This window comes from Copidosoma floridanum, unplaced genomic scaffold, assembly GCF_036245765.1.
Source record: "Copidosoma floridanum isolate Cflo_tuat_1 unplaced genomic scaffold, Cflo_Japanese_pri ptg000007l, whole genome shotgun sequence".
NCBI classification, from domain to species: domain Eukaryota; kingdom Metazoa; phylum Arthropoda; class Insecta; order Hymenoptera; family Encyrtidae; genus Copidosoma; species Copidosoma floridanum.
The window spans coordinates 9,311,164-9,332,169 of record NW_028321884.1 but is presented as its reverse complement, the minus strand read 5'-3'; the positions used below and the strand labels follow the sequence as shown (position 1 = coordinate 9,332,169).

Genomic DNA, 21,006 nt, shown 5'->3' with positions numbered 1-21,006 from the left:
GGGCTAGGTGGCCGCTCCGGTGATAACAGTGCCGAGGACTGCACCGCGGTGATCGAGGTAAAGCCGAGTCCCAACAAAATCACGCGCCTGGAATGTTGAGGGGAGCATCAACGACGAACCGCCCTATCGGTCACTGGGACTCTTTTCACACCGCTTTATGGAGTCAGGGCTCCTTGCATCCCTCTTCTAACCTCTATATCGGCTTGCTTGCCCCTCCCCCTCACCCATGAGTCGCCGCTGGTATAAATACTCATTAAAGGTTTGGCTACTGTTTTTAGGGGATGGCTATTGGCTTATTGCATATATATATATATATTTCACTACAACATATCCGTGTACCTATATGTACATTTATGTTTACTAACAAGTGTTTTGGGAACGGATACGAGCTTTTTTGTGGTTTAATGTATGTCATTTATTATTAATAAGTACTTCTTCTTCTCTCGGGATACGTTGGAAATTAACAACTACAACTGCACTTGCTTTTCATGCTACGAATCTTTATAATAAAAATAACAATAATCATATTTACTAAATGTCATTATAAATGAGCACTCAAGCATCGTCATGTCGAACGAGATGTTGATTAACACTAACCGTATTTTATTGTTGTAGACTAACAAGAATTATGTCAGCAGAAAATGCACAAACATTGGACAAAACTGTTTATATGCACGAAGAGTATGCACTTTTACAAGATTTAGAAGTACGCTGTAAAGCTTGTAATTTTTAAATTATACAATCGTTGGTTTTTTTTTTTTCTTTTTTTTTTTTTTTCTTTCTTTCTTTCTTTCTTTTTTTATCTTTTTGTTTTTCAAGCGTAATTATTTATACATGCACTTTCCCTTTTAGGAATATAACCAAGATATTTTAGGCGAACTGTCAGTATTAGTTAATGATAATAATTTAGATAGTACGGAGGTACAGAAGTTGGTACTTGGCGATCAATTACTTAGCACATTAACTTCCATAACTTTGTCGGACGGAACACAAGCTTTTATTGCACAAACTCCAAATTTAAACGGTAATCACACGTATACTCTTTAGTTTGGATTATGCGCTTATATGTTTCAGTCGCACTGAAAATCATACGCAATAACGGGGTGATGACGGTTTCTTTGTGGATTCTCGTACAAGTAGATATTCATGTTAAAAATAACACGGGAAAAATTTATTCCTATATACTTGCGGGCTTTTCGTGATATCTAACTTGAAAGCCGGAAATTCAAAATGTGTGTTTACCCGTGAGTCTTAATTGTCTGATAAATTAAGGCACCACAGAAACCGTAATTATGCCGAAATGACTGTTTTCTCTCTCTCTCTCTCTCTCTCACACACACACAACTGCAACCAAACACAAACTTGGCTATAGATTGGTGTATTTATTTCGCGAAGAATTATATTAAAATTTCAAAAATTTGTTTTAGATTGTGTAAGCGAGGACGCCGAGTTGAGAATAGAAAATGGTACAATACTTTTACAAGAAATCGAAGGAGTCGGCCAAGAAGCGCTGCAAATTCAATTGGATCCCGTGAATGTGAAATTCATCAACAATGATAACAACGAGTCCGAGGACGTGCAAAGTGATTGCAACCAGTTTCAAATTATAGATGGTATGTTGTGTTTCGTTACCCCTGCAGATTTACAAGAAGTACAAGTCGATAAGCCAATAAACGATGCAAACAATCAAAGCGATGAAAACAAATTAAAAAATAATCACGAATGTCCTAAGGATGATTGCACGAAAGCATACAGCACTTTACACCATTTGAAAGTAAGAAAAGTAATAGTTGTCTCGAAAAATTCATTCAACCTCATCAATTACAGTAAAAAATCAACTTTTTCAGGTTCACGAACGGACCCACGCTGAACAACGTTCATTCCCGTGCAATTATCCAACGTGTAAAAAAAGTTTTTCTACAGGTTATAGTCTTAAAGCCCATTTGCGTATTCACACTGGCGAGAAGCCGTACAAATGCACAAGTGAGGATTGTGATAAGCGTTTCAAAACTTCGGGAGATCTCTTAAAACACATAAGAACTCATACAGGAGAAAGACCTTTTGTCTGTCCCTACGAAGGCTGTGGTAGATCATTTACGACAAGTAATATTAGAAAGGTACGATTATTTTAATTCATTTTTTAGTTCAACGTTTATTTTGATGAATATTATTTTTTAGGTTCACATAAGAACGCACACGGGAGAAAGACCTTTCAAGTGTCCACAGCCGGAATGTGGCAAAGCCTTTGCCAGTTCTACGAATTACAAGAACCACGTACGTATTCACTCGGGTGAAAAACCGTACGTTTGTACGAACAAAAACTGTGGAAAGCGATTTACAGAGTACTCTAGTCTTTATAAGCACAATATAGTTCACGCCCCAGAGAAGCCTTACACGTGCGAAATTTGCCGGAGACGTTACCGACAACACAGTACGCTTGCGTTGCATGTAAAAACGGCGCATGCCATGCTCGATAGTGACCCTGACGGCGTATTGGATGTATTATTAGAAAATTCAGCTGAACTGATTGATCAGCCCGCGGTAAGATATTTAAAAAATTTTCGTACGATATTTTAAGGACGTTTTTTCACAAATATTCTTGTCACAAAAGTGTATCAAACTCAGCACGTCATTGGGAAAAGAATGTCCTTAATTATAAATTATTTGTCTGATATATTTTTTAAATAATAAAAATGCTTATCTAGGAGCTGGACTTTATTGAAAGTGAGCAAACAAACGTACCTCCAGAGGGGAATTCTCCAATTTCACTTATGGATGATCCCAGTCAATTAGTTACCCTTCAGGTTTGTGTGAAATTCACTAATTAAATTTATGACGTTTTGCTTATTTTTAAGCGATTTTTTTTTATCATACCGCAGGCAAGCAAAACTGTGAATGAGAAACACGATGTCATCGAACTTGCATTGAAAGATTTAAACATCAATATGCTGTTCAATTTAGATGAAATCAATAGAAATTAAACTACGTCTGAAATACTATCAAGCTTGCATGAAAAAAAATTTTTTTTTAGAGATGTTTGGATTGATTCACATTTTTACAAGTTTTCTCGTACAACACAATGAAAGTGGAAGTTTTTGATAGTTTAATTATAATATAGAATTTGATGGTAATGGGAAACGTTATTCTAAAAAACTTTAAACTTTGTTAAGTATCTCAAGTATTCGAATTGTAATAAATTTTGTACATCGTTTATTAAACTATTTTTAAATATATTATGAAAACACAAAACTAAATGAATACTTACTTTTTTCCCTGTAATATTACTTTTTTATTGTTTCTCCCATAGTTACTTTTTGTTACTTAAACAGCGTTGAAGTTGATAAAAAAAAAAAAAAAAAAAAAAAAACTAATTAGTTTAAAAATTACTTGCTCAACAGGACAGATAAGTAGTTTCGAAATTTATTATTTCTTTTTATTCTCTGTTGTAAAACCGCATTGGTAATATGTTGAAAACTTTGTATCGAATCAAGTTAATACTCAATGCTCGAATGATCATGATAATTCTTTATTCTATCAACAATAAGAATGTTTGGGACTTGAAAAATGGGGAGAGAGAAAGTCGCCGCGAGTAAGGGTAAAACTGTAGCCGCTCATCTCACGACATTCTCCTGACAAGCTGGCGGTATCTCAGTTCCCAGCAAAACTTTATCCTCACATGGTCGTAGACAAGCTACGTAAATACATATATATACATGCATATTATAGTGTTGATTTTTGGCGCGATTCATAAATATATTTTCGTACCTTTGAAATGTTAGAAATTTCGCTCACGAAACTGGGTGTGTGATAGTTATAAAAATCACTTTTATTTGGAGAAGAACATCGACGCCAATCGAGATGCGTGTGGTGAGTTGCCATTTTTAGTGCCATATATTAATACTATGATTTATTTGTGTACTAAAAACTGTGGTATATTATTCATAATTTTTTGAATTAAATTAAAAACATACAACGTATCCTTGCTTCTTGAAATATTTGAAAAAAATTTATAAAACTTGAAATCGTATTTCAATAACCATTTAAATCTCAAGCCTAATTAAGTCCAATTGGATTATAATTCCAACAGCGAAGAAATAGCTCTGAATTCATAAAAATTTTTCTTTCAATAATAATCAAGGCATCTGGTAAAAAGTTTCCAAGTATGAGCCGCGTAAAATATATTTGCATCGAGATAATATGCTCAATAGCCGAATGAAAAAAAACGTACATTATCATATACGAGATAATACGTTTTTAAAACAATATTTTGAGTTGAGTCATCGAATCGTACCCGCTAAAAATTTTTACTGTAAGGTGCAAACGTTTTTCACAAAAAGTCAAAGTCGTATGGGAAAATTGTATTGCCAAGCGCGTGCCGTGGCTTGAAATATAAAACAATAGTGTTGACAATTATACCTGATCAGTTAAAAAAAAAAAAAAAAAGTAAAATAATGATTGTTGAGTGCAATCGACACGAAACAGTAGGGAAAAAAGTCCGCTCCACTCGTTAATCCGGAAATCCTGAAAAACAAAGAGGGTAAAAACCGATCAATCGGTGGATGACAACTAACTGTATGATTGTACATAGGCATTGCCGTATAGGTACGTATAATCAGCGACACCATCCGCGCAAATGTAAACATGACAGTTCACAACGCACGTAACAAATCTCGCTAATGTCAGACTCGCCTGATCCTTGCAAACGGCAACGGGGGGAGGGGGGTGAGATATATACGAGGAGTCATGTACTTACTTGTGAGTGTCATTTCCAGCGCGTTGCATGCGCTAAAATATATATTACAGCGCAATCCTCGGAACGAATTTATAAGAGAGCGCGCGCTCCTCTCCGACGGATGCCGCAATCCACTCGGAGGCTGGGCCTTTTTTTTTTTTTTTTTTTTCTTTTTCCATTTTCTATGCTCCGAGTTTCGCGCGTGTACAAATTTTCCACGAGGTGCGAGCTCGTCGAGTTACGTGTGTACACGTCCGCGCGAGGGGAGCGTCAAACCTGCGTTATTCATGTCCCGCAGAGCCGTGGTTGCGCAAGGCGGTATTTCGGGGAAAAGTATCACAAGTATGGGTACTTTTTGTTTGATTAGACGTGAAAGTTTTCGCCCTCCTGTCTCTCTCTCTTTACTTTGCATCCACAAGTTTGTCACAAAAGAAAAAAAAAAAAAAAACATTAAAAAATTGCTTCGTTCGGATTTCAACTGTTCCCGTACACGCGAAATCGGCATCTATGGGTACGTAATGCACGTGTGCACGAGACGCTATTTTCCCTACTCCGCGTGATAAATTGCCCATCGCGAGTTCCAACGGGTTAAAATAAAAAAAAAAGCTTCGATTACTTAAGTCTCACCGCACGCGTGCTATACGGTAAAGACGAGATAAAAAAAAAAAAAAAACGAGCCCATCAGCACGCGCGTACATAAAAGAAAAAAAAAAGGTACATAAAGGCACTTTGTTACGTTATGTATACGCGTAGTCCCGCTCTCGATCGGAGGCGAAAAAACGTTTGCACTCTTGCAAGCGCACCCATACACACTTCTGATGGCTATTGTGCAAATTATTATATTATACTTACTCTTGGGCTCATATTGCCGAAGCTGAGGCGTTTAAGCCACGAGTTGCGTTAAAATTTTAATTTTTCTACAAAATACATATTGCCTCTGGTGTATATTTATAATATAATGTATAATATATACACGGTTCGCTCGTACTGTTGAAATTTCAGCTGTGCCTGAGGCTGTTGCTTGTAACGGCGTTGACGATCCGGGCGACTGTGGGCCCACCGCTCGCGCGCATCCGCGTGAGATTCGTGCAGCCGCCTTACATACAGGAGCACGGGCTCACCACGGATGGTGAAACACACGCGTCCATTGTTCCTCGTCCACTTTATTTCCATGCACCCGTTATTTTGTAATGTAACGACAAACTTGACGGGCTTTTCCTTTTCCAGGGGCGCGGATCGTCGAGCAGCAATCCTACCTGTCGGTCGCTAGAAGAAGCTCCACGCTGCTGAACTCGGGATCTGGTGAGCCACATTTTTTGTACCCTTTTAACAAAACCCACGAGCTGCGTATTCACTGCCCCGTTGGCACGATACGTGTATGATGTTCTCACAGGGTACCCAACCCGGAGTGGAGCTCGTTACTTGTCGCAAAGACCAGACGGTCCACGATTCATCGAACGAAACGACCTCAGTGCCGGGGAAGGAGGTTTTTCTCACGGACTAGGTGATACAATCACGTGCGACCCAATGAAGTTTGGTTGAATATAATTTGGGGTTTTTCTTTCTCTCAGGCCATTCGGATCCGCTGTTGCTTATCGGGGAAGCGGCACTGATCGCGGTGAAGTACTTGTACGGGAGAGGCGAGTTGTTCTTCAGCGACGTACCCCACGAGCGTGCAGTACTGAGGCACCAGGAGTTGCGGAAACTAAACGGCCTCAATGGCAATGTGCTCGGTAGTTTGAGACCGAGTTCACCGTGGTATCGCTGGGACGACGGTTTTAACGTCATTCACTGCGTGTGACTTTTTTTCTTCTTCTTTTTTAATTCTAATATTGTAGAGTAATAATAACAACAACACATTTTGGACGTTGTATTATCAAAAAAGTGTGAAGCATGTATTATTTTACATCGTGCGAAAATCTATGTTATAATATATATATATGTACACAATCATCCGACTGAATTGACTTAAAAAGAGCTATTAAAAGTAAGTGTAACACAACATAATAATCAAGGAAAAAAAAAAACAAACAAAAATTAAATTACATTCCATGCAACTTCTTCTATCTACATGTACAGTTGTTAAACCAAAATAACACGATACGAGTACGTACGGAGGTCGCGATGTATTACTTTGTGAAATTTCTCGGATACGATAGATCACCGCAAGAAAATGAGAGCTACCACGATGCCGTACAAAACCGAGATCGTGGAGGATGTGGAGGCAGCATTGCACAAATCTCCTTTACAAAAACACATGTACACGTTTTTGTAGTTCCACTTGGTAAAGGCGCATCGTTCCTCGTTATCCTCGAGGGCACGTTGGAGGCACGCACGTTCCGTAGCTACGCCGTACTCTAAAAATCAAAACATTGGAAATCATCGGTTTCGTTGAACTTAATACCATCACAGGTGAAAAAATTATGTACACATGATAAAGTTACCATTATTGAGATTTTTGCTTTCAATGATTTTGACGCACCAGCCGGAGGGACAAGGTATGCTCTCGACTCCTATTTCGGTTTCGATTTGGGTCGCGTTGAACTTGAACGGATCTTTGCATGATCCCAATTCCCCCCTCGATCTGCATTTGACGCATCTTCTCATGTGCGCTGCAACATTGTTTTTCCATTGTTATTTATTTTATTTTGAAACAACGTTGATTTTTCCTTCCCTTTGGGATTTAAGGAAATAATTTTAATTACGCACATATGCCATTCAAATGTTTTTTTTTTGCATTTGAGAATACTAGAGATAAACCTTAAACTCCAACATGAACTGTATGTTGGTGAAAAAATTTACTTATTTTTTTTTAAACTACCCAATCTCGTTCACGTGAAAACCATAAAATCTTGACAGGTCACAAATCGAAAGTAAAATTCCATACCGATCAGCCATATTTCCCATGTATACATATAGTACCTTTGCTGCCGATCGGCCGATCCACCAGTAGCATCAGGACAATCGCTACCGTGGCCAGCGTCCTCCAAACCCACATCCTCGTGAATCCGATCCTTGTTCTACGTGTAAAGTACGATTTCTCCGATATTTTCAGATCCGAAGGATGACTTTGACGCACACAGCCATTTTGCGACGAGCTGATAAAAGTTAACTCAACGTGTGCCACCACCAAGGCAGAATCCGAACGCGTCGCTGTGTACACTGTCCGTGCATCGGCACCGGGCTTCTCTCTCTCTCTCTCTCTCTCTCGTACCTTTCACTTTGTTTCTTTTTTTTTTTTTTAGAGGCCACTATACTCGGCTCCCGTACTTGTACCACTGCTGCGCTATGCTCGTGTAGCTCTTTTGTAACGATCTTTGAAAAAATGCTGATACACGCGTCTGCCGTCACTGAAAACGTTTACGACTTCATTTGCCTAACTCTTTGGATGTTGTGCAACGCCACTGGGAAATCCTTTTTTTTCCATCTTCTCTTGCGTTATTGTTCACTTTACTTGTTGGAGGTGTGTTGGAAGAAAAAAAAAGTTACGTTTAAACTTTAATCGTTACAATTTTTTTTTTTTTTTCTAATAAAATTCATTGTTTCTCATCGTGCGTAAATTATGGATGCAGAATTAAACTTCGATGAGAATGTGTGGTCGATGAAACTAAAATTCGGTATCCGACTCGTCCAGCAATTTTTTGTCCTTCCTTATCTCCTCGTAGGTCTGAATTTTGAAGTAACGTCGGTTCTTGCAAGCCTTGAAAACTCCGTAGCAGTAGCCCACCAGAGCGAGAAGGAGGACGAAACTCAAGAAATAAAAGTGCCGCACGAAGGCTGAAAAATTAAATGGTATGGTGAATCTCCGTCGTTTCAAATTTTCGCGCTCAACGGCTGTAGCTCGGAGTTCGTTGCTCCGCCGCTACGAGGCTACGAGGGGTTTTTTCGTTATCCGCAAGCGCACGGAAATTCATTGGTTAGTATATAAGGAACTTTAAGAGGCCACCGAGCGTACTTGCTTCGGCAGTACATATACTAAAATTGGAACGATACAGAGAAGATTAGCATGGCCCCTGCGCAAGGATGACACGCAAAATCGTGAAGCGTTCCACATTTTTTGTTCTTTTGAAAACATTATTATTTTTAATCTTCCTAAACTAAATTTTTAATAAAACAGACCTTGCGTCAAAAGCTTCGTCTCCGTCACGACAATTACTTTTGCTTGCATCATACGAATATCGTCGACGGTACACGTGTAACTCCCTTGCTCGTACTTAGAAATACCTAAACATAGGTTTTTCATTTTTTTTTTTAAATCAATCGTCATCACAGTTTGCATAATATATATTATATATTTGATGAACCTTTTAAATAAATGGTCATAAATATGTCGACCAAGACTCTTGGCTGCGGGTCCTTTTTACGAAACGAGTGGCCCTTGCCCTTTTCCAAAACTTTTGAATCTTTTTCCCAGACAACATTTGACTCTTCCGTTGATCTTAATGGCAAAAACATTAATTTAACGTTACATATAAGTAACTATCGGGTGATTGTGTAGCAAAAAAATAAAAACACAAGTACTCTGGACAAGTGATCGAAAGATGCGCCCCTTCTTTCAAAACGTAGCGCCTTTTGTATTTGAATTTGTTTTTTTTCTTTTTTACTTTTTTGCAGGGTTTACATGGCTCAGTGACGACAAACTCCGGCAAATACCTCGTGGCGTTACTCACGTTTGGAAATATCTCTCCGAGAATGATCGATCTAAGTTTTATACTTTAATTTCTCGAAGATAAAATATTGTTTAATACAAATATAAACACACCTGCAAGGTATCAATGGAAAATTTGCAAAAAAGTCAATTATCTCGGAAGTTTTGTTACCACTTTCTGCCTGAAACAATGATTTGCGAAACGTGTTGGATACACCCATAAACCAATTACTACAAAGGAGCTTTACTCGTATTTACATTTTCATATAAATAACTTGCAATCCTGCACAGAGCTTTTTTCTTTCTGACTCCACGATTGGCCTTGCATTCCTTGCAGTGGCTCCAGCGTCTCCATTCAGAAGTTACTTCGAGCGTCACTCCTTCTTTTCTGATTTTTACCAATTCAGTATCTTCCGAGGACTGTGTTGTACCATACATTTCAACAATCAGCATATAAATGTCAACGCAATATACATATATAACGTGATGCCATTTCAAACCGAAAACTTCGATGTGACTGGGACCAGATGCTGCTCACGATATTTCTTGTAATCAGTCTCGTCTCCCTCCATGGCTGGTTCTAGCGTTTCGTTTTTAAAAACAGCTAAAACAAAACTCCAAGGTAAGTTTACCAGAGCTCCGTTTCGTCATAGAACAAATGAGACATCATCAAAACTCAACGTTCAAGCCGATAATGATGGTACTCGCGATCGAACTTCTTGCGATTGGCGCCGAGACAACTGTAGAATCCAGCATCGCCTGGGGAGAAAACTCTCACAACCAGGGCGCCGCCAACAGTCAAGAGGATGCGGTTCAGACTGGCGTTGTTCTCCATGCCAAGCTTGACTTCTGTCGGCTCGCTCGTCCTGTTCAAATCCTGCCAGTGCCAGATTTTCGGCCGCAACAGCATCTCTTCGTTCGGGTCCTCGCTTTTTTGAAAAATTATTCAGTTGTGTAGGGCTTTCAACTGTTACAAACGGATATAAATATGCGGAACAGCTCACCAGAACTTGCACTCCAGTACAAGCATAGCGTCGACCTCGGCGTCCACGAGCAAGTACTCATCGCCAAGGTCGCCCGAGACGTTCAGTTTGGCTCTTTCCCTGCAAAACTTTTGTGGCTTGGCCGGTTCGCACTTGACGTCGTTTATCAGTACAATTGCTGCGACGATTAATAGCAGCGCTGAGCTGTACAGAAGTTTTTTACTTGACATGTGTCGATGTGTCTATAATTATAAATCAAAAAAAGACGGGAGGTATATTTTTCTTTTCTTTCCAACACAGGCATCATTGTATACTTCAATACGCAGATTAGCAAGCGTTCCGACATCCGTCATGCATGTAATGGTAATCATACGAAAATACACCTATGCAACGAAAAAAATAAATGAATAAAAAATAAAAATAAATCCAAAGATCCAATGATCCAAAACGTAAATAAAGCACGAGTGCGCACGTTTTTGGCGCAGACGCCAAAGGGAAAGAGCCAATGAAAAGCGACGAGGAAAGGCGGACGAAAACGAGCGGGGCGCATTGGCGCATATATCATCAGAGCAGAAGTAAAAAGCCAACGACGACTAGTAGCAAGAGAGAGATGAGAGATGAGAGAGAGAGAGAGAGAGCACATGCGCGTGCATAACCACATTCAGTCCAGAAGTATAAACCTATAGTGGCGACGCAACGTCAACATGGCCGACAACGAGATTACGAGTGAGTAAGAAATAACTTTCTTGATCCGGTTGCGCGGAGAGTTCGCGGGTTTCCTCGAGAGAGCCTTCGTTTCCTGGTCATCCTCGACCTCTGCTCCGGTCGTGCGTATCTGGGCCAGTGTACCACCCGACTCCCAGTTACATCTGCTACGAGAGATGTAGATTTGAAATCATCACCGTTTGAATTTCGGCTCTTTCGGGCATCTGGTATTTCAAAATTTCAAAATTACAAGACTCTACCCGAGCAGGCTAGGGTTCGTGGGAGCATCGTCGTCGGAGCCAAGGTAGCCCTGGCCCTCTGCCTCGTCCTCGTCCCCGGCGTTTTTTCGCATCTTTTCTCGCTACAGGCGAATTTACCGCGTAGACCTTTTCGCGCTCCCTTACTATATATCTCTCGATGCTTTTAGGCTTCGATCACACCAGAAAGTGTATACATATACTCAAGTGTGTGTGTGCGTGTCATAGTAGGTTTTGTAAAAAGCTATCTTGTGTTAATTGTGGGACGCTTTTTTGGTGGTTACGTCGGCTCTCGGTTATCGGATCAGCTGAGATACGAGATTTGAATTGAAAGTGTTGACAAAAGCAAAAAGGCTGCTTCAATTTGCCAATGTGCGGACAGCGCGCGAGCAAAAGTTAGAACTAAAAGTGTCACGTACGTAATTCCCTCTCGTCTCTCGCTTATTTCGCAAATTCGAAAAGTGTAATTTGTTACCTTGAGTGAGGAGGAAGAGGAGCTCACGGGCTTTGGTGGCACTTTTCTCGGGGCTCGGGGCCTCGTCAAATATATTTTCGCCAAAAAGTGTGCTGGACCAAGAGGATATAAAACATTTTCAAAAAAGCAAGATGCTCGGGCGATTCAACAGCAGCAAGCGCAAAAGTGACGTTTACTTTTATGAGGACACACTTTGAATATTATTGTTGCATGCACTTGAGTAGCGTATAGCCGTCATTTAATGCGTGAAGAGCTTTTTGCTTGTTGATTTATTCAGATTTGACGGAGATCGTAAAGTTTAGGCATTTTTTCACTTTGATTGCCGTATACTTACCAGCGAACTTGATGTTTTTTCTTTTGTGTGCGACAAGAGCTTGCAACTCTTTTCGTTAGTTTTCAAATTCGATCTGGATATCGATGCGTGATGGTTTTCATATACACTCTGTCTCTGAAATGACCTAATTTTAGTTCTTCGTTTTTTTCAACACTTGTTCTTATTTAATAAATCGCGATAACTTCGTGCTGCATATTCTATATGTATATGTATGTTCATACGCTACCAATTGATTTATTTTAATCGAATTTTACTCATTAGGTGCATACGTAATTCTGTAGTTTACCTTAATTTCATGTTGTTAGATATTTGTGGAATGTGATTTAATATGCATTGCTGTAGAAGCGTAGATTGCTGTATTAGTAGGATGTAAATGTCGCTTGATACGTATGTATTTTTTAAATTCTTAAGGTTAGGAACGTTTTTTAAAAACAGGTCTATTTATACATGTATACATACGCATATGGATGGAATGGTATTTTTATTTGAAATCATGAATATCTGGCAGATTGAATCATACTATAGTTTTAACGAGCTTTATGAGAAATCATTACTCTTCGTTCAAAATAGTTTTTATCTTTAAAATTGACGGTTTTTAAATCTTATTTAAAAACTTAATATACTACTGTGCTGAATTGTTGTTGATGAATATTTAGATAATTTATTTTTATCAATCAGAAGTGTTGAAGGCCCCATAATAAGCTAATGATAATTTCTTTTTTCTTTTTTAGAAATCCTTGATGAGTCGGCAAAGACTCTCCTGTTGATTAAAAACAAAAATATCGAAGTCAAAAACGAAATAATGGAGGAAGATATGGATATCGATGAGAACAACACGTCAAATAACAATTCTTTGGATTCTCAAATGGATACCGAAGACTTGGAACCAGTGCAAGAGTTGGGACCCGCTGCTTTGGGTCTACAAAGAGTAGGTTCCAAGCCACCTCCAAAACCAGCTGCACCTCAACCAGTTCAAGTCTTGAATCGTAGAGGGATGCCTGCGAGAATAAGAAAAAAGAATAAGCTGTTTTACGATGATATTTTAGTCAATCATCCACATCACAGGTAAATTGTCAAGCTCTTTTTCGTTTGAGCCAGTTTTGTTGAAAATAATTTTTGTTTTCTCAACAGAATAAAAAAGGATCCAGATTCTACACCAGTAAAACCGTCACCGAAAAAAATTACGAGATTGTCACCTATGAAGAGAGCCAGAATGATTTATCATGAACCCAAGAGATCAGTGTCGACACCGTCAACTCCTGTTAGTAAGCCAATTAAAATCGAAAAGCCACAGACAGCGGAAAAACATCCACCGCCGCATGCTCCCTCTTCGCCAGACAGAAAAATTGGCCAGAAAATTGGTATGAGATTACGAAATCTGTTGAAGTTACCTAAAGCTCATAAATGGGTATGCTATGAATGGTTTTACAGTAACATTGACAAGTAAGCATCTTCTTGTAGAAGATAACTTAAAATATTGAGTCTCTCAATGTTTACAAATTATTCGTTTTATTTTCAGGACACTTTTTGACGGTGACAATGATTTCATGATTTGCTTGAAAGAATCATTTCCCCAACTTAAAACGCATAAACTCACTCGCGTTGAGTGGTGCAAGATCCGAAGAATGATGGGCAAGCCTAGAAGATGTTCACAAGCTTTTTTTGAAGAAGAAAGAAAAGAATTGGAAAGGAAAAGACAAAAAATTCGCTTGTTGCAACAACGAAAAGTTTCAGATGTGCAAGCTTTCAAAGATTTGCCTTCAGAAATACCACTTCAATTGGTGATAGGAACAAAAGTGACTGCAAGATTGAGAAAACCACAAGACGGACTTTTCACTGGAAGTGTAGATGCCGTTGACACAAGCAATAATACTTATAGGATAACTTTTGATAGAGCTGGACTAGGAACTCATAGTGTGCCTGACTATGAGGTTTTGGTAAGATGGCATTCAATACATTGTTGACTTAATCCTTTTTTTTTTTAGTTGTAGAAAAACTGAATTTATCTTATTTATGAAATCATTGCAGTCAAATGATCCTCCAGAAACAATAAGTGTTGCTTCATTTACAAACAAATTCAGGCCTCGACATGTTCAATACGTTCCCTCTCCAGCTTACGAATTGAAATTGTCAAGATTAACGAATGATCCGTTAATTTCAAACGCTACTATCACGAAAAAAAACCAGATTCTTTCTAGTGGTCTTGTCAATGGTTATCCATTGAAGTTACTTGAAAGTATGGTCAAAGTGAACAAAATCTTGGTGGCAAAAAAAATTAGGATTAAAAAATTGAAAGAAATGAACAGTGAGGCTGAAAAACGGAGATCGATTGGAGAATCTTTACCTCCAGATTTTGAAAGAAAATATGCAGGGTTAGTTTTTTTAGGCATTTGAAACCTTGCTTTGTTATTTGATACTTTTTTAAATGGTGATAATATGTGGTCTTTCATTGTAGAATCGTAGTAGAATTGGAAAAAATGAATGCAGATCTCCAAGATATTTTAAATGAAGTACAATACATGTGTCAAGAAATCGCCCCTGAACCCAGTGTTGCAGCAATGCTAGCACCCTCACATCTAAGAGAAAAGTGTCGCCAGGATGCAGCTGAAATGGTGGCAAAAAATAACATGATTAATGACAGTGCTCCGTCTCAAATGAATCAGCTTGTTACAGATCTTACAGCTCTGATGCTACAAGTTAAAGTAAGCAGTATACATTTCATAACTTTTCAACTTGAAAATCGAACTGATTTGTCATAATCGATCAATCACTGTGAATTTGGCTTTTGGTACTCGGAGTGTAAAATATCGTCGCTTTTTTCAGTGCCTATCAGATTCTGATAAAAACGCATACGAGCTGAAAGTTCTACAAGGGACCATGGAACAAATCAGGACGAAACTTTCGCCGCAAAATCAGCAAGTTTTTCAAAATTGTGTTGAGATACACATGCAACATATACAACTGGGATTAGGACAAGTAGGTGCATTAACACCTTTCATGGCACAAAAAATTTAAGTATTTTGAAACTCGTTTAAGACCTTCGTGATTCAAGGTTTCTAATAAAATTTATCAATTTGTTTATTGTTTAAGTAAAGTATACATAACCTACAATAAATGAAGGGTTGCAAAAATGAGATAAATTGAATTTTTAAATATCTCAGTTGGGACTCAAAATAAATTTCGACAAAAATAAAATAAGTTTATCGCTTTTCATTGAAAGCAGTTGCTTTACAATTCAAATGAAAACCAAAAAGGTAATCCTTGAATAATTTTATGGTAAGATGAGAATCGATGCTTTCCCTAGGATTTTGCAACGGTTAATGTAGATATAGGGAAAAAAAAAAAAAAAAAAAAAAAAAAAAAAAAAAAAAAAAAAAAGAAAAAAAAAGAAAAAAAAATGTTAATGGCAAATGAGATGGTTCCTTACAGTATTAAAAATGAAAGCAAGGAACGTAAAGTAGTAATATTGTTGACTTATGACCAAGATGATGGTGATTTTTGAAAGTCAATAGTGTTTAGAGGTTGGTAGCTCATAACTATAAGAGAGAATTTATGAATAAAACTTTAGTTACATGATATACATATATATGTATATATTTACTACGTTCATGTAATTGTACATATTCGCAATTCATATGGTTCATCATAAATCGTCAATCGAAAATTAATTCACATCCATGTATGTTAAGATTAGTTGTAGATCGAGTATAGTTAGAGGAAAAATTTTTTATATCACTAACAAATAAAAGCAAATATGTATAATATGAGTGTTGATGAAAAATTTCTGCAATAAGAGAGTAGAGAAATAACTATGAAATTTATTTGAGAAATTTGTAAATTGAATCGTTAATGTAACAAAGGTTTATTTTAATTTACATAATGTAGCTAAATAGAAAGACTAAAATGTGTCCCCTCGTATTTTTAATCAGTTGTAAAAATTACATGTTTGGAAAACATATAATAATGTCAGTACATGAAAATTCTCATATGTAAAAAACCTGCATTTTGAACTTATTGCACTAATAAAATATTACATTTATAAACCCTACTATATTTACTTGTTTGAAATACCTCTTTAAAAGTTAAAAGTTGTATGAATAAAGCATATATAAGTTTTTTTAATTATCTTTATTTCCTATATTCTTGGTGTAAAAAAAAAAAGAAACATTTTTTACAATTTATCATAAAGCGTATGGTGAGCTTACGTTTACATTGAATTTGTAACTTTTTCTTATGTACAAGTGATTATTTTTTGCTGTTAATAATGAGATGTTTTGTTCATAAAATTAAGTTAAATAGAAATTAAAATGAATTCGAATTCAGTTATCACTTTTGAATTAATTATAAAATTGAAATTCGATATAAACTTGCTCAATGCACAATTTATCGATACGAGCGCACTTTTAATTATTAGGCGAAAAGTTGTACGTACAGATTAACGTTTCATTTTAAAAGGTGATGCATCCTTACCTGAATATTCCAATTCTCTAGCAGAGTATGTTGCGTACTCTCTGAAAAAATTTAAGTATATATAATACAAGAAACTGCTTCAAAGTGTATGCTCGAGATAATGCATCGTCTACATAAATATTGCATTGTTTAAATATGCTCTTTAACGTAACAACATAGTCTACATTCTTGTCTTAAGTTACATACGTCATCAAAGAGCATATTTTTTCAATACACTTAAACCTTTTTCAGATTCACAGATGCATTTTTATTCAAAAAGTTCGATTATTTTATTTCATTAATTCCTTGTCACATTACATTCATTTTCATCTACAGTAGTAGGTTTGTTCAAAACATTTTCATTAATACAACTCATTAAACCTATTATATTTAACAAATTTACTAACAATAAAATATAACAAATAAGTGTAAAAAATTTCCAATGCTCCATTTAAATGATTCAAAAATACAGAAGATACATTCTTCAATGTCTAAGATTCAGTTTAAAGACGTAAAATTTACTGAAAATGACAATGTAACATATGCAAAAATCATTAGAAGTCTTATCATGTACTAGTATTCCGTTTCTAAAAAAAAAAAACTAAAAAAAAAAAACTTAATGCCACGTTTGCTTGCTACGAATAAAATAATCCAGGGAGCATTTGAAAATTTAATATCATGTTTGGCAGAGTTGCAATAAAATGTCCTGAAGTAATCTATTACCATTAGGTGTATATGTATATGTTTATACGTTTTGCTTGAGGCATTAAGATAATTGAATTTACCAAAGAAATGGCGGTTAGCTGCGTGCAAAAAAAGAAAAAAAGGGGAAAAGTTTTATTCCACTATTTTTTATGTTTCTCAAGAGCTTCCAAAAGCGCGTCTGCTTCTTCTTCGGTCTTTACCCTGAGGAGAGTAGCGACTGGTGGTGGTTTAGCCGTTGGAAGTGGCAGGCACACTATCATTACGCTATTTTTATTCAATTTTTTCGTTGGAATGCTTTCCGTGAGCATTGTGTTCAATAAAATGTTACCCAGCGAGTTAACTGCTCGTATGATCAGTTGCATTTTGTCATTGGGAGCTGGCTTAAGAAATAGCGTGCCAACACCTCGATCGCTGTAATTTCCGTCTTTTTTAACGTAAACCTTGCATCTGTAATTTAGATTCAAAATTTATGAGCAAATTATTAATGGCCACATATATTGAATAACAAAAAAGACGTTTGACAATTATAGTGATAATACCTTTGTTCAAAAATTGATCCTTCTTCCGTAATTGGTTTAAAATCTGGTTTGGGAGGTTCGTCATCATCATCTTCTTTCTCTTCATTTTTTTTCTCCTCGCTATCTTGCGGCTTGGCTACTGCTGCGTTTCCAAAAGTGAATGGCTTGCCACTAAAATTGGATTTAAAAGATTTTTTTATTTTTTTTTTTCACAAGTACATGATAATAACAAGAAAGGTTTCTTGAACTTACCTTCCAAAACTAAACCCTGCGGATAATGTGCTGGTGGCAGAAGGGCTTTGACCAAAACTGAAGGGCCCAGAATTCGCGGTAGTTGCAGTCTGGGAAAAAGTTAGGCCAGCTGGTTTTTCCTCAACCTTTTTCGATTCTTCATCTTTTTTATTATTTTCTACAGGGGACTTGGACGAAAAAATGTTTTTGTCGCTGGATGTGTCGCTTTGAATGCCAAAAGGACATTTATTATCCGATTTTAAATTAGACGAAAACACTGATTTATCGGGATTACTCGCGCCTGCAAAAATAGAAATAGGAGACTGTCCTTCTGAGGCCGGCTTAGAGCCAGAGCTACCAAATACGAAAAGTGATGGTTTTTTTGCTTCCATAACAGCTGGTTTTTCACTTTCGGTCGTTTTTGGTGGCTCAATTTTTGTCTCTGTAACGCCCTCAGTAACTTTTGAATTTTCGTCTTTTTTCCCATGCTTCTGCTCGATATCTTTTAAATACTTTTCGTAATCACGGAATATCGGAGTCAGTATGCACACGGGGTTCACGTCGACGTGAGTTTTTATCCATTTGGCAACACCCTGGTTAAGTCCCTTCAGTTTTGCATAATACTCCGGAGGTTTACCAGAGGAGGCACTTTCTTTGTTTGTGGGAGCTGTTTTTGGTTCTGTCGAGGTCGCAGCTTTTGCAAGAGTACTCGTGCCGTTTTCTGAAACCGTTGCAGATCCATTCGTCTCTGTCTTGATAGTGTCAAGATTCGAGTTTGAAGTGGTCAAAGTACTGGCACTCGAATTTGACCTTAGAAAACTGAAAGGTGATGCAGAATTTGTTACAGCTGTTGTTTTGAACCCAGTAAATGAGCCAAACGCACTTTTGGTCGTACCCTGTAATCAAATGCGAAAAAACGTTAATAACACACGATGATTGGTTTCACAGCAATTCGGAGCTCGTGGCCATGTGAACCAACCAACTTACATCTTCAGATTGCGGAAGACGTCGTCTAGCTGTTTTCACGATCCGTCGACTCAATATATCGTCGGAGGCTTTCTCAAAAATTCCGGGTTCTGTCTTCTCCTCGTCTTGATTCCAGTTGTCGTGATTTAGCTCCGTGGTTGGTTTTCTCTTGTTTGACATTTTTCACCATGAACTTGAACCTGCCACCCTGCGTACAATAACCAAGCGATATCCACTTTCCTACCCACCGATCTCTCAAATCTAAACAACACAAAGAAATTAAGCACGAATCCGCGAACGAATTGTCGGATACTTGTAATCAGGGTTACTTAAAAACGGTGAAGCAGTGTACAACACATATACCTATACAACGGCCACTCGGGCCACTGTGCACATGCAAACTTAACCTCGAAAATTTACGCTGCAGACTCTTCAGCGGATGCTTCTCGCAAGCTCGCAACACCGGGCTTACCCTCCCTATAGACCTTCTGGTGTGCTCTCCTATAAGTATATTTGTACTTTTGGAGGTCAATTTTTGGGTCAAAAATAAATTGTAAACTTGCCGCAAACAGCCCACACTATGTCAACTTTTTACTTTAAATTTACAAGATCAATTGCGGCTGGTTTATAGTTAATAAAGTGGCTCTACTGTAAGTATAATTGGATCAGCGCCATCTAGCGTTGCGAATTTTTGAACTAAAAAGTGGCCCTAAACTTTTGAAACAGAGCAATTGAGCTCAGAGCCATTTAGTCAATTATAAACCAGCCGCAACTCATGGTGAAGCTATAAAATGAAAAAATAACGATACATGTGTTTTTGGCGGCAAGTTAACAATCTATTTTTTACCAAAAATCGACCTCCTATGTATTTATACTTTTGAAGATGCATTTTTGAGCATAATACAGATTGTTAACTTGCCGCCAAAAACACACGTATCGTTATTTTTTTATTTTATAGCTTTATCATGACTTGCGGCTGGTTTATAATTGACTAAATAGCTCTAAGCCTGATTGCTCTGATTGAGAATTTTAGAGGCCACTTTTCGCTAAAAAATGAAGACCGCTAGATGGCGCTGATCCAAATAATTATTACAACTTACAGTAGAGCCGCTTTATTGATTATAAACCAGCCGCAACTAATCTGATGGATAGACAATAAAAAGTTTAAATTTTCTGTGTTATCTGCGGCAAGTTTACAGTTTATTTTTGACCCAAAAATCGACTTGTAAAAGTATAAATATTCTACTTCTTCGGTATAAGTAGTCATTTAACTTCATTTTGCAAATCTGGTGTCAAAACAAAACCAGTAGAATTTTGATGTTACCTAAAGCTAGCTTACGTTTTTACACTCGAATAGGTAAACAAAAACAAAATGTTAGATGGAAATTCACTAACAGTTGGCAAAGATAATCTTTGCAAATCCAATTAGACTTTCGAATGCACCCATAATCTCTATAAATGCACCCCATGTTTTCTGTGTGGTCGTCATACAAAAATAAAGTTAAGTGACAGTAGTATGAGACCTTTTGGTATCAGTGAAGCAAATAAACTGGAACATAAATAAACAGTTTAACCATTATACTTTACAATTCTTATTAATAGCGCCAATCATACAACTGTTAAATAAAAAAAAGGTGATGGCCGATGCCGCTGCTGCTAAATGAGAAGCTCAAAAGAGACGGATTTTTGAAAATCCGAAAAATCGTATGCAAAAAATTTTCGGAGTGTGCAGGAATGAATTGAACGTTAGTAAAAATTTCAAGATTACGGATACGAAACTATATACAGTTAATAAAAATTATGACATACAGTATACACAACCTTGTACAGAATTTCATTCAAAACGGATTTAACTATCTGCGTTTATTACTTTGTTTGACAAGTATACAGTCAAGCGCTCGAAAATTAAAATTTTTTGTTTCTTGTTCAGTTTACCTTTAGAAGCTATTAGATTATTTTATAACTTATTTACAAATAAAAATCTAAAAAATTGTGTGCTTTGT

General features: G+C 37.2%; 5 protein-coding genes and 1 non-coding gene across 11 annotated transcripts; 4 read left to right on the top strand and 2 right to left on the bottom strand.

Moving 5' to 3' along the window:
* The first annotated feature begins 628 nt into the window (after nucleotides 1-628).
* LOC106647474 (uncharacterized) lies at nucleotides 629-3,001 on the top strand. Its single transcript, XM_014363880.2, has 7 exons — nucleotides 629-706; nucleotides 853-1,024; nucleotides 1,428-1,774; nucleotides 1,848-2,117; nucleotides 2,179-2,541; nucleotides 2,706-2,804; nucleotides 2,880-3,001. The coding sequence occupies exons 1-7, from the start codon at nucleotides 629-631 to the stop codon at nucleotides 2,979-2,981; spliced, it is 1,431 nt and encodes a 476-aa protein (XP_014219366.2). The 3' UTR covers nucleotides 2,982-3,001.
* Nucleotides 3,002-4,641: 1,640 nt separating this feature from the next.
* Nucleotides 4,642-6,533, top strand: LOC106647473 (uncharacterized). Its single transcript, XM_089588907.1, has 4 exons — nucleotides 4,642-4,656; nucleotides 5,735-5,861; nucleotides 5,960-6,034; nucleotides 6,304-6,533. The coding sequence occupies exons 1-4, from the start codon at nucleotides 4,642-4,644 to the stop codon at nucleotides 6,531-6,533; spliced, it is 447 nt and encodes a 148-aa protein (XP_089445033.1).
* A 94-nt stretch (nucleotides 6,534-6,627) lies between these two features.
* rtv (QVR superfamily protein rtv) lies at nucleotides 6,628-7,882 on the bottom strand. Its single transcript, XM_089589166.1, has 3 exons — nucleotides 7,655-7,882; nucleotides 7,177-7,344; nucleotides 6,628-7,089 (listed from the first exon to the last, which is right to left on the bottom strand). The coding sequence occupies exons 1-3, from the start codon at nucleotides 7,728-7,730 to the stop codon at nucleotides 6,893-6,895; spliced, it is 441 nt and encodes a 146-aa protein (XP_089445292.1). The 5' UTR covers nucleotides 7,731-7,882; the 3' UTR covers nucleotides 6,628-6,892.
* An 801-nt stretch (nucleotides 7,883-8,683) lies between these two features.
* LOC149375359 (U6 spliceosomal RNA) lies at nucleotides 8,684-8,790 on the top strand. Its single transcript, XR_016292862.1, has one exon. It is a non-coding gene; the product is annotated as a U6 spliceosomal RNA (small nuclear RNA).
* A 2,309-nt stretch (nucleotides 8,791-11,099) lies between these two features.
* LOC106647609 (Myb-interacting protein 130) lies at nucleotides 11,100-15,524 on the top strand. Of its 3 annotated transcripts, none has more exons than XM_014364095.2 (7): nucleotides 11,100-11,372; nucleotides 12,866-13,199; nucleotides 13,266-13,577; nucleotides 13,654-14,071; nucleotides 14,163-14,506; nucleotides 14,590-14,836; nucleotides 14,958-15,524. In XM_014364095.2, the coding sequence occupies exons 2-7, from the start codon at nucleotides 12,937-12,939 to the stop codon at nucleotides 15,147-15,149; spliced, it is 1,776 nt and encodes a 591-aa protein (XP_014219581.2). In that variant the 5' UTR covers nucleotides 11,100-11,372; nucleotides 12,866-12,936; the 3' UTR covers nucleotides 15,150-15,524. The 3 variants fall into 3 exon arrangements, with proteins under 3 accessions (XP_014219581.2, XP_014219579.2, XP_089445288.1); XM_014364093.2 differs by lacking the exon at nucleotides 11,100-11,372 and adding an exon at nucleotides 11,379-11,965; XM_089589162.1 differs by lacking the exon at nucleotides 11,100-11,372 and adding an exon at nucleotides 11,379-11,970 and having other exon boundaries at nucleotides 12,880-13,199.
* Nucleotides 15,525-16,243: 719 nt separating this feature from the next.
* Nup50 (nuclear pore complex protein Nup50) lies at nucleotides 16,244-19,610 on the bottom strand. 4 transcript variants are annotated; one of them, XR_016292861.1, is made up of 5 exons: nucleotides 19,025-19,401; nucleotides 18,059-18,933; nucleotides 17,828-17,977; nucleotides 17,369-17,735; nucleotides 16,244-16,645 (listed from the first exon to the last, which is right to left on the bottom strand). XR_016292861.1 is itself a non-coding variant. In XM_089589163.1 (5 exons), exons 2-5 carry the CDS (start codon nucleotides 19,181-19,183, stop codon nucleotides 17,429-17,431), a joined length of 1,491 nt encoding a protein of 496 aa, XP_089445289.1. In that variant the 5' UTR covers nucleotides 19,184-19,264; nucleotides 19,411-19,610; the 3' UTR covers nucleotides 17,041-17,428. The 4 variants fall into 4 exon arrangements, 3 of the variants coding, with proteins under 3 accessions (XP_089445289.1, XP_089445291.1, XP_014219583.2); XM_089589163.1 differs by lacking the exon at nucleotides 16,244-16,645 and adding an exon at nucleotides 19,411-19,610 and having other exon boundaries at nucleotides 17,041-17,735; nucleotides 19,025-19,264; XM_089589165.1 differs by lacking the exon at nucleotides 16,244-16,645 and having other exon boundaries at nucleotides 17,041-17,735; nucleotides 19,025-19,264; nucleotides 19,333-19,377.
* Between the last annotated feature and the right edge of the window lie 1,396 nt (nucleotides 19,611-21,006).

Bases quoted from the DNA above. Each gene is read 5' to 3' on its own strand.
- LOC106647473 (XM_089588907.1), top strand. The intron at 5,862-5,959 runs GTGAAACACACG...TTCCTTTTCCAG, and splicing joins GCACGGGCTCACCACGGATG to GGGCGCGGATCGTCGAGCAG. The intron at 6,035-6,303 runs GTGAGCCACATT...TCTTTCTCTCAG, and splicing joins GCTGCTGAACTCGGGATCTG to GCCATTCGGATCCGCTGTTG.
- Nup50 (XM_089589163.1), bottom strand. From the start codon at position 19,183: ATGTCAAACAAGAGAAAACCAACCACGGAGCTAAATCACGACAACTGG. The intron at 17,978-18,058 runs GTAAGTTCAAGA...ATCCAATTTTAG, and splicing joins GCAGGGTTTAGTTTTGGAAG to TGGCAAGCCATTCACTTTTG. The intron at 17,736-17,827 runs GTATTATCACTA...TCTAAATTACAG, and splicing joins GGATCAATTTTTGAACAAAG to ATGCAAGGTTTACGTTAAAA.
- rtv (XM_089589166.1), bottom strand. From the start codon at position 7,730: ATGTGGGTTTGGAGGACGCTGGCCACGGTAGCGATTGTCCTGATGCTA. The intron at 7,345-7,654 runs GTACTATATGTA...ACAATGTTGCAG, and splicing joins TCGGCCGATCGGCAGCAAAG to CGCACATGAGAAGATGCGTC. The intron at 7,090-7,176 runs GTAACTTTATCA...TTTGATTTTTAG, and splicing joins AAGCAAAAATCTCAATAATG to AGTACGGCGTAGCTACGGAA.
- LOC106647609 (XM_014364093.2), top strand. From the start codon at position 11,932: ATGCTCGGGCGATTCAACAGCAGCAAGCGCAAAA. The intron at 13,200-13,265 runs GTAAATTGTCAA...TTTTCTCAACAG, and splicing joins GTCAATCATCCACATCACAG to AATAAAAAAGGATCCAGATT. The intron at 14,507-14,589 runs GTTAGTTTTTTT...CTTTCATTGTAG, and splicing joins TTTGAAAGAAAATATGCAGG to AATCGTAGTAGAATTGGAAA.
- LOC106647474 (XM_014363880.2), top strand. From the start codon at position 629: ATGTCAGCAGAAAATGCACAAACATTGGACAAAACTGTTTATATGCAC. The intron at 1,025-1,427 runs GTAATCACACGT...AATTTGTTTTAG, and splicing joins ACAAACTCCAAATTTAAACG to ATTGTGTAAGCGAGGACGCC. The intron at 1,775-1,847 runs GTAAGAAAAGTA...CAACTTTTTCAG, and splicing joins GCACTTTACACCATTTGAAA to GTTCACGAACGGACCCACGC.